This window comes from Amborella trichopoda, chromosome 8 (assembly GCF_054954075.1).
Source record: "Amborella trichopoda isolate Santa Cruz 75 chromosome 8, AtrichopodaSantaCruz75HAP2 v2.0, whole genome shotgun sequence".
NCBI lineage: Eukaryota > Viridiplantae > Streptophyta > Magnoliopsida > Amborellales > Amborellaceae > Amborella > Amborella trichopoda.
Window position 1 is genome coordinate 43,285,027 of NC_142343.1, and position 11,893 is coordinate 43,296,919.

The following is an 11,893-nucleotide window of genomic DNA, read 5'->3' on the forward strand; positions in this document are numbered from 1 at the left end:
AGCGTAGGCAAAGCCGGGTCGTAGCATGAGCAGTGCATAATAACAAGAAGCCGCATGGGTTGCAAGTCATATTGCAAGCATACCTATCCGCTACCGTCAAAATCACAAAATCCCAGAAATTTTTTTTTTAAAACTTTGCATCCATTCAAAAACCCAATTTGAATTTTAAATTTGAAATTTAAAAGACAAAAATACTTATAACCTATATGTACAAGAGATAAATGAACCACTAAACCAATAGGCTTGAATAGTAAAAGATTATATACGCCTAATAAGCAACTTTTGAAAGCATATGTTAATATCAAAATAAAGAGAAAATTTGGATAAAAAGAATGAATTGAGTGCCATTTTCAACGAACGAAAAGCAACAATTTGATGGACAACGGATATTATACCTTCGATACTTAAAATCAATATTCCTTTTTTTTATATTGTTTACTTTTTCATATAAAAAAATGGTTCACAAATATTCAGCCCAGAGAAATCTCTTTTTCTTTCCCTTTGAAAGGCAACAGGTTCATCCTCAATAACCCAAAAAAAAAAATTCCATCTAGGAAAACATTCTTGGAGCTCTGTTTTTCTTTCTTTTTCTTGGCCCAGGGAGGGGCATTTCCACCATTTCCACTTTTTATTTTGTATACAATATATTAACCTTTTTATTTTGCAAACCCATCCTTGAATTTCAGCTCAAAAGGCTTTAAAGAAGGAAAATAAAATAAAATAAAATAGAAAAGCCCACATGCATTCGGGTGTGCTCCTATTGAATCTGAGCCATCCAGCCAGCTTGAAATGCTCTTCCAGGAGTATTCACATTGAATTTGAGCCAACCGGCTAGCTCGAAACGCTCATCCAGTTGTGCTCATATTGAATTTGTGCCATCCGGCCAGCTCAAAACGCTCTTGTAATACACGCCGGATGGCTCACCCAATATTTTACATACTTCATATTTCTGAGCAGCTAACAGTCATGGCACCCCTTCAAATCGATGCATCATCCAAAAGCTAAAATAAAGAGACGAAATGAATAGCACAAAAGGGAATAAATTAAACTTTCTACATGGTTCTTTCTCTGGTAGTTAAAGAAGAAAAGTTACTAATAAAATTCAAGAGAATATCAACATGAGAAGAGAGGGCAAAGGAATTCACGAGATAAGTGCGATTGGATCAGCTTCTCATCTGATCCATGGGTCACACAGAGATTAGGCAGTGACTGCTACAAATATTCTCCCCATCTCTCTTAATCCTAAATATCTTGATGCATGTGGTTGGGTATTTCTCCTTGATTGTCCAATGGCATGTATTGTGCCATGATGGCACGAATTTCTGAATCCATGTACCTCTGCACATAGAGAATGAGTAAATTAAATAATTATCCAAGCATCGCGTGCTCGCGCGTGCGCACACATGTATCTATAATTTAAACCGGTGTTAAAGACGAGGACTCGCTTGGGACTCCTAGAGTCCTCAGCAGGAGTTGGGTCTGATGGACTCGGCCAGATCCAAAGGAAAGAAATAATACTATATTGGTAACCAGGCCAAGTGGCCGGTTCCTTTGTGTTTGGTTCGTGGCTCAGCAGCTAGCCCCAGTAACTCGGGTGAGTCCTAGTCAGACTCGTGTAGTTTTTCAACACTGGCTGTAATTGTTCCATGTCAACATGTATGATTGGATGTACAAAGGCATGTAGATATGCATGTTTGCATGCATGTACGTGTATCCTAAGGATGCAGGATACATGAAGTTCAGTGTTCACAAAATCAAACCGGAACGGTTAACCGGCCATGGGGCCAGAAGCGGTTTAACCGACCTAACCGGTAAACCGGCCGATTCAACCATTCTAACCGGGCAAGTCCGGGGCAACCAAAAATTTGTTGAAAAAAATAAAAAAGATGCAAAAAAAAACTACTAAAATATGAAAAGCATATAAATTAATGATTAAAACAAAACGTATTCAAATGAAGTAGAAAATTAATGAAAAAAATGGATTTTAAAAGTGAATACTAATGACCAAAACAATTTTTAATATTTACCATAATGTAAAAAATATTACAAAAATGCATTACAAATCAAATTCTTTATTTTTGGGATTATATATACATTTTTTGAATTTTTATTTTTAAAATACCGGCCAATCACCAAAACTGCCCAAAACTGGAACCGGCAAAGAGCCGATTCTGATCTAACCAGGCAATTACAGGTTAGATCGCCCGGTTTTTCTAACAATGATGAAGATATGCTTATACAAATGTATGTATTACACATACAATACTTATGTAACATGAAGATATGCATGTACAAATGTATGCAATACACACACATTTGCGTCTCATGCGTTTATGCATAAGCTACTGTATTCATTGCATTACTACGAGGACTGTAAAAGAATTCTTGCATAACCAGAAAACACTTCCTTGTAACCAAATCAATATTCATAAATTTTGATAAAGGATTGGCATACCCGGATTCTGTATTTATAAATCGCGTAACCTCCAATGCCAGCCGCTGCCAAGCCAAGGAAAATGACCCATACAAAGTTCCATCCGACCTCTGTCGTAGCCTTCTTACCTGTATAAGTATCTTCCACTATTTAAGAGTTTCCCGTTATAAAATTGGAAATATGCATGCACACATATGTATATACGACTGCTCTCTATCCACCTACCTACCTACCTACATACACAAGCACACACATATACATTGCATATATACACACATATACATTGCATATATAGATACACAGGAAATACATGCATACATATATACCTCCAAATACATGCCTGTATACATACATGCCACATCTTGCATCTAGAGTTCCATTTTGACCAGGTCCCAAGTTAAAATAAAAAGAAAAATAATTGAAAAATAAAAAAAATGGCATTCTGCTATCACGTGTATACTCCAAACTTACCAATCAAAAGAGAAAAACAGCAAAGAATTTAAGACTATAACTTACTTATACAAGTGTCATGCTCTCTCATGTACAATAGATCGCCATTGCAGTTGCACTCATAACTTCCAAATGTGTTCTTGCACTTGCATTCTGGGCATTGGCAGGCGAGCTTCTCTTTGCACTCATCCACATCTAAAACAATGCTCCCAATTTATGAGTGAATCGCCACTAAATTTTGGATATACCCATATAGGCAGGAAAAGTACAAACCCAGATCGGATATACTGACAATATATGAACCTACAAAATTCTATACACAATTTTACTTGATATACCAACAAGATACGAACCTACAAAGTTCTAGACACAATTTTACTTGCACAATATCTCCTTTTTTTTTTGTCTTTTGCTTTTTTTCCTGTGTAGATAGGAAGGAGAAGTGTGTCATAGTACCCACAGGATCCCCAACTAAGGTATACAATAATTAGGCAGGTAATCCAACATTCGTTCTCGAGAGATAGTGGAGATGAACCATAGTTTCAGATTGAAAAGTCATCATCCTCCAGATGTCGCAAGGATCACCTCCACTCTCCATCTTGAGAATGGTTACTGAATATATCAGATGTGTAATACCACATATCATACATGGAAAGTGTTTGGTATAATCTCTTTGGGTAGTATAAAAGAGGTGATTTAATGTTGTACCTTCACAAGAATCCACTCCATTACCCTTAAAGCCAGGAGGACATTTGCAACCCTTAGATTCATTCTCCTGTAAAGTCAATTACAACAGTAATCAATCCATGCATATCAAACAAAAAGAAAATAGGGAAACAAAAAAGAACCGAATTAACAGAATTCTTCTTTTATCAGAGGGAAAAAAGATGAGCTTCTTACAATGCAAGCAGAGTATGTCCTGCTATCATGGGTTTTCTCCCAACAGCCTCCATTGTTAATTGCACAGCGTGCAGCTCCTGAAACTGTAGACAAAGAATATACGCATACATAAAAAGAAAAAAGAGGAGAGAAAAGCCTTTCTTATTAGAGGGCTGCTCACAATAATATAATGGTAACCAATATCCTCTTTCTAACTATAAAAGCAATGTTCGAAACAGCTATAAATTGTTACTGCAGCTAAAAGATTATCAAACATTAAATGAGACACCCAAGCCCCACTTTTCAGGATCCATTTTTCATGATTTATATAAATCAAATATTCATTTTTATCATTATCAAGTAGAAAAAGCTTTACAATTGATTGTCCTATGGGAACCTATTCACATTGTCCAAAATGGGAAGTGGGTATAAGCATCCGCACTATGGACAAAGGTGTCCAGCAAGAAGGCAGCGTACCCCAAATCACACAAGACAATCTCTAGGAGGCAGCTAAAGCTCAGATGACTTTTTTCTCTTTCGTCTTGCTAAATGAAAACAGAAAGGATCATAAAAGTTCAGCATCATATGAAGGTGGTTACAACTGGACCATGGATGAATAAATTATAATATATATGAGGACATTTGAAACTTCACTCAATTTTGGACCAAGACAAATCAAATTCTAAACAGTGACATTTCTTTTCAATAAGATAAACAATTATTTGTACATAAACCAAATTCCTTACCTGAAGAAAAGGGAAAAAGCCTGGCAAGGCAAAGAGAAGAAAAGTGAAAGATGAAGAAACAAACATACCTTCGCAATGGGTATAGCCATCTCCCACAAACTTTACACCACGTACAATTGGACACTCGCAAACTCTTCCACGGAAAGTGTCCTGCAAGACAACAACAAAGACATCAAAGGCTACACGGAAATGGACACCACTAACAAAGGTTCACAAACGTGTGTTTCTATACACCACTAGTATTATGTATGCATGTACGTGCATACACCAGTCTTATCTTATATGAAGGTATGCTATGGACATGGTGTGATTTTTTCAATGATAATTAGTCAGTTTTCCATCTTCAAAAACTTCACTCAAGTTACTGAGTTGACTCATCAGAATTTCTAAGACATGAAGCAGTCACTTGATTAAATTTTTCCTCTTGTTTTCCATGCCATAGGGTGGACAAAACCAAAGAGCTCCAATTCTATGCAGAGGGTTGATGTTGGTGCCTTGACATCCAACTTGATTGATGTATTATGGAAAAGAACTACTGGGTATTGATTATGGATAAGACAATTGAAATAATAGTTAAGCATCAAATATTTGAATTCACAAGACTCAGGTGCACTCCCCACATTTAGCACTCCATAAAGAAAGGCAAAAATTCCCAGTTTATCCATGATCAGTGTTAGAAAGGTAGACTGGGGCCGAGTACTCGGTCCAGGCACGAGCCGGGTACTCAGGCAGAGTCCGAGTAGTGCCGAGTACTGTAGCAGAAAAAAAAACGGTTAAAAAAATTATAAAAAAATACAAAAACATTAAAAAAATTAGGAAATGTATGTTTAAAGTAAGATTAAGCAAAACACTTCAAAATGAGGTAAAAAAAGTAGTAAAAGATAGATTTCTAAAATCAACTTGTGACTGCTAGAAAACATAAATGAAAATAAAGAATCACAAATAAATTCCTTATTTTTTTGGTATTTTTTATGATTTTTTTAATATCCCCTATTGGAACACCCATAACTCAGGCTCGCCAGGGTGCCGGGCCCGAGTACTTGGCCCGACTACTCGGCACTCGGACCGAGTAGTCAAAAACTGTCCATAATCACATGTAGGCTCTTCAGGGAGAGTTGTTGATAATGACAATTGAGACATTTCCAATCTCATATTTTCTCCGCTGCTTGAGATAAAAGACTCAACTCATCCTCAACAACTGGAGTTCACTGAAAATAGCAGAGCATGGCATAGGACAAAAAATTGGAAGACTCAAACTGGAGACGAAGAGTTAGGGTCAATTCATTACAGTGGCCAAGCGCCATTATTTGTTACACGAGGACCCTCAAAGGATAGAATGGTGGTTATACTTGATACCTAGAGGATTCCCTAGGATTCACAGGTTAGGATTATAGGCAATTCCGGGAGCAGTAATAGTATAGAGCAGACACATTGAAGATGAACAAAACCCAAGCTGACAGCAAAAATTAAGAATGAGGTGAGCATGTTGACAAACAAGGCATTAATGAGAGGATGATAAAAGATGACCAGACAAATAGAGCTTCACGTGTACTTAAGGCAAGTGGCCTTTTGGTCAGAGACAGTCTACATAGATAAACCTTGATCAGTTTAGCAGATTTTGCGCCACAAAAGAATATGACCAGCAAAAAACACACGTGTGCACACAGGCAAGTGACAAGACATGTGTACATGCAGGCAAGTGTATAGCCTTGGCCAGAGGCTTTGGCTTTTTCTATGAGGCCCAACATAGGGGACCAAGACGCTATTCTTACCATGGTTTGCTTTTCCATTTTCCTGCTCTTGTGTACCTTTATATCAACCCACTTAAGCCCAGTTATTCATATAATTATTTCTCACAATTACATTTTGTCAGAAACCTTCTTTGTAAACATATTGATGTTAGTTGTTTTCGTGGTAGCAAAATGACCATGTGTATTGCATGAAAAGTGTGCATTCTGTGTGTGTGTGTGTGCGTTCATATATATCAGATACAAGTTTGAAAGGTTGAGCATACCTTGCAAGCAGTAACATTAGCAGCCTTATCTTGCCAACAACCACCATTGTTCTCCAAGCATTCATTCGTCTCAATTTCTGGATATGATGATGTATATGTAAGCTCCAATAAAAGCATTGATATTAAATGATTGGCAAAGACATTTCATGTGGTTTCACTAATTCATATTTCTTAAATAAAGTTCAATGAAATTGTAAAAAATGCTTAGCTCCATGCCAAAATTTTACGCCTCCACTTCTAGGCCCCTGAAAAAGGAAAAAGAAATTGAAAGAAAGACTTGTAATTACCATCACTCAAACAAACCGACGGTTCTGTTGTCTCCTGGAAACCAGCGCAAATTGCTTTTAGAACAGCACCTTTGTCCAACTTGCCTGAAGCCAACCCAAACATTCATGAACTTCTAGGTTCAATAATGATTTGAAACATATGAACTTCAGGTTTAATTAATACACATATTGATATCAAACGTTTTCGTTTTATGGAGAGGCATCAAATTTGAAACGAACAAGGGAGGGAAGAAATAGTTCCTGACCTCTATATTGTCTCTCATTAATCACAAGTGTTGGCAAAATGGTCACATCTCCGCGAGCACCATGCCCAATCTGAGAAAAAGAATATTGAAGTTAAGAAAACTGGAAAGGTTCAAAGAGAAGCACCAGCAATGTTGTAATCCATAGCACTAAAATTCGTGGATTAATAAATTTTAAGAGTTGAATCCGATGAGACCACTCTCTATATTCTTCAATAGTTTCCTTACAAAATTACCTTCAACAGTAAATTACAATAATTAAAAGAAGGGAAACTATCTCCTTATCCCCTATTTTTAACTTCCATATCTCATGAGACCCAAGAATTGAAAATATTACTTATAAACAAAAACGTCTTCATCTTTTCTATCTTACAACCCCCTGGACCACTTTGACCATAAATTGTTTACCCAAACAAACACTAAAATGATACCCTATTCAAACTCCATCTCTCTCCCTCTAAAACTCCATCTCCCTCTCTTCGCTTCTCGATGAGTTTATCAGCCAAGGGGTTTAGCTTGAGCTTGCACGAGCACACCTTCTTATGCGTGAGAGAGAGATGGAGTTTTAGAGACAGAGAGATAGAGTTTGAGTTTTAGAGAGAGATGGAGTTTTAGAGAGAGAGATGAAGTTTGAGTTTTAGAGAGAGAGATGGAGTTTTGAGAGAGAGATGGAGTTTTGAGAGAGAGAGATGATGATGTGATAGAGAGATGGAGTTTGGGTTTTAGAGAGAGATGGAGTTTTGAGAGAGAGACGATGATGTGAGAGAGATGGAGTTTTAGAGAGAGAGATAGAGTCATTTCATAAGTTGTTGAGATCAATAATACATGGTCAAAAGGGTTTAAGGGGTTGGAAGATAGAAAAGATGGAGTCTTTTTGCTTACAAGTAATATTTTCAATTTTTGGGTCTAATGAGATATAAAAGTTAAAAATTAGGGATAATAGGATATTTTCCCTTAAAAGAACTCCCATCTTCGATAGTATCCTCCTTGTAATTAAAGTGGAAGAAACAGCTGGCAAGCATAATGATGATCATGCATCACTCCAATTCCATAACAAATAACTGAGAACAAATACACGATGCCACCCCCTAGAGTAAATCCAAATGAGAATAAATTGAATGAATCATTGCTCTAGTCCAAAAGACGTGTGTTCAAAGGGAAAGGGATAGAAAATGGAGTTGTGTGGGCTTTCAAGTTCAGGCTTATTTTTGGTAAAAATATCTAGCAAAAACCAGGTGGTGGGAGAGAGAAATTCCGCAGTAATTGAGCCTAGAGGAAGAATTTCAGCCAGGGTCATTCCTGCCTTATGCTTCTCATATAGAAACAACTATCGTTAATATTCATCTTCAACACCAAGAATATATGGTAACACATATAAGGAAGAGAATAAAGCATAGACTTGATGAATATGGATAGGCACATTTAAATTCGGTTCAAAATGAATGAAAATAACCTCTGTAACGTATGATCTTATGTCAAGACTTCTCTAGTAATTATTTAAGATCTTTCTACAAACAATTTCCATGTCTAAAGTTCTATTCTCTCATTTGACTTACAACTTAAATGTAATATTTGACCTACAGCATTCAGGGGCAGCATCACAGAAATCTCTGTGGTATATAAATGCAGCTCTAATAAGAGAGAGAAGCACCACAAAGTTTAATGCAGACCTGTGAATCTTGTTCTGCTTTAAGTACAGGATTCTCAACATCAGCTTCAGTATCGCCTATACACTTATCGATCTCCTTAACATCAATACCTGCCAAGAAAACGAACTCCAAAAGTCATTAAACTGCATAATTAAGAGGCAAATCACACAGCAAAAAGGAATTATCTTCTCCATGAATCATAAGAAAGAACCATTAAAAATGCACAAAAAACAAAATCCAGACAAGGGCCCTTTTGACCAACCTAGAGATGCTATCACTTTATCAGCACATTCCTTGCCATATTTCTGCTCTTTCATCGGGCATCTGATCGAAAAATCAGTCACATAGTCCCACCATAGCCACGGTTTCTTATTTTGATGGGCAACTTTATACAAACAAGCCTGCCTCAAATTCTGAACCACGACATCTTTCCCATCATACCCTTTAGTGAAATCCTGCTCCGGGTCAGGAGCACAATATCTCCCATGGTTGATGCACTGAGATTTACATTGCTTGCTCAGGATAAAAGCTTCGGGGCAATACCAGGTAATATAATGAGGAGTAAATTGAGTATATCCCCCCTTCTCAAGTATTTGTGCTGCTCCTTTAAAGTTTTTTATGAACTCAATTTGCGTATCACATTTGGGACCACATTCATCATTACTGTTTGTCCAGAACTCATATTCCACACGCTCATCAGGGTGGGGAAGAGACTCCCTCCAATCCAAGTTAATATTAACCATGTCACCATTGGCTAAGGCTTTCTTAATGCTATCTCCAAAGCTTTTGCTGATAAGGGCAGAGGGGATAGTAATGTTCTGTAAATAATCTGCCTTCGAATTCTCTTCTTCAGGAGTGTCCATTGTTATTAAAGGTTCGATCTTATCATCGGCGACCAAGATAGCAGCTGCCCCTGCTTTCTGTGCGTTCCATGCCTTCAACGTGAAGTAACAATCTGCATGCATATTCCAAATGTAAAATTGAAGGCATCAAGGAAAAGATTATAGTAAAAAGAATACTTAAAAATGAGAGTATTCGTAAAATAGGCAAAAATAATAATACTGAAAGGAGTTTTATAATGTACAAGAATAAATTGTTCTTATTCAATGCTCTAGGGAATGATAAGATTATTTGCGTTGCTATGGAAGATCACACAGGGAGTTCATCCAACACAGTAATGGAAATTTTGATAATTTTGAAATATAAAAAAGATACAGTAAACACTTTCAAACAACTTGTTCAAATCACTATGACTCTACATCTCACTACTTCCGATTCTATTAGACTGAACAAGCACAAGTTTCAGATAAGACTCAAGCACATCGACTACAATGAAGTCAGGACCCTATTCACGCTTAAAAACGAGAGAGAGAGAGAGAGAGAGAGAGAGAGAGAGAGAGAGAGAGAGAGAGAGAGAGAGAGACTGCATGCACACATGAACAGGCACTGATGCTCAGATCATGACGTCCAGACAGGAAGAGAGCAAACTTCATGGGATAATATCATACAATGAATTCATGGGAAAGCAAACCAAACCAAAAACCCCCAAATTTGATCAAGAATATAACCGAGGAGAAAACAAGACCCAATCTTTTTTCAAGGAGGAGAAAGCAATTATCCACCATGAATCCATTAAAGAGTCAAGTAAACAGCAACTTCAAACACTTCTGGTGAAACTAAGTTCCCTAACTTTAAACCCTTAGGGGGAAATAATACTAATAATTATCTCATAACAACAGACAGAATAAAGAAAGAACAACCATATAATTATCTAAGAAAAGCAAACAGGAACCCAATGAAAAGAAAAAGGGAAAAGACCCAACGACATATAATAGAGAAAAAACATGAAATTAGGGCAAATTACCTCCTCTGTCAGCCAAAACAATAGTTGGAAGCCCACCAGGCTTGGATTTGAAAGAGATTTCGACCTCTTTATACTCTCGACAAGCCTTCTGGTTCGATTTCGGGTATGTAACAGTTCCAACCATAGTTCCACCATACTGGGGCACCCCAAAATTGCCTATAGCACACTCATAAGTATCCTTCAAAGAATCAGGGGATGTTACCCTTAAACTGTTCTTCTCCACCACAAATCTTCCATATACAGGAACCCAAATCAAAGAAGCCCATACCAGAAGACACAAAAGATTCCTCATATTTCCTATAAGAAGCAATGAAACTCTTGATCAGAGCCTGAAAAGGGGTCTGAGACTTCAACTTTTTCTTTCCTAGGGTTCTTCTATGGCATCAAAAAGGCGATTTTCAGCTGAATTGAATGATCACTGAATTTATTATCAGAAAACAAAGCTTTTCCTAAGGCTAAAAGCCTAACTTTTATTAAGGGTTTTTCTGCTGATTGGAGTCTCAAAGACTGATCTAATAATCAGGAATCCAAAGGGCCCAAAAACTGACCTTTTCTAAGAATAAAACCAGCTTTTTTTTAGGTTTATTCAGCAAAATTTCAAGGTTCAGAGACTGGTTCCAGAATGAAGGGATCAAGTAGGGAAAATCCCAAGTTTTATTGGGGTTTTGATAAAAAAATTCAAGGTTCAAAAATTTGCGACCAATTGATCAAGCAAAACACCATTCAAGAAATTCTCAGACTGAAACGAAAAAATCAAGCATCAATTCCACAAAAAACCCAACTTTTCTACAAGGTTTCCTCAGAATTGAAGGTCCCTATATTGATCTAAAGACAATGAATCAATTTGGCCCAAAACCCCACCTTTTTCTCTAGTCAAGAGCCCAACTTTTTCCTAGGGCTTTCAGCACAATTGGGTCGCAAAGACTTTTATATATCAAACAAGGATAAGACCTAAAACCCAACTTTTTTATTGCAGAAGACCAACTCTCTCTAGGATTTCTAATCAGAATTCAGCTCGATGATTGACCTAAGTTGGGAGACTCACAAAGCTTTTCTATGGGTTTCCTGCTGAATTGGAGGTTTTCCAATATCAAATCCGCAGATTTCAAGGGAGTTTTAATGGAGCTTGGCACAATCTACAAGAAAGGAATTAATTTTCAGATCTAATCCAAAAGCTTTTAAGATTAGAGCTTTTTTTTAGCCAAAACCGACATAAATGGCCTACATACGTACCAGATAAGGATATTTTCGGAACAAAAAATAGTTAAACGGGTTGCTATCAGAGACCTTACGAGGCATTGGAAACGTGGGGAACACAAAGACTGGGC

At 37.1% G+C, this 11,893-nt stretch overlaps 1 protein-coding gene across 1 annotated transcript; it reads right to left on the reverse strand.

Annotated features, from left to right (window-relative positions):
- Nucleotides 1–1,024: 1,024 nt before the first annotated feature.
- On the reverse strand, nt 1,025–11,673 carry LOC18432324 (vacuolar-sorting receptor 1). The gene is made up of 13 exons (XM_011624363.3): nt 11,427–11,673; nt 10,566–10,862; nt 8,964–9,656; nt 8,723–8,811; nt 7,056–7,125; nt 6,811–6,894; nt 6,524–6,600; nt 4,578–4,659; nt 3,785–3,867; nt 3,593–3,659; nt 2,951–3,079; nt 2,456–2,562; nt 1,025–1,338 (listed from the first exon to the last, which is right to left on the reverse strand). Exons 2-13 carry the CDS (start codon nt 10,855–10,857, stop codon nt 1,243–1,245), a joined length of 1,869 nt encoding a protein of 622 aa, XP_011622665.1. The 5' UTR covers nt 10,858–10,862; nt 11,427–11,673; the 3' UTR covers nt 1,025–1,242.
- Between the last annotated feature and the right edge of the window lie 220 nt (nt 11,674–11,893).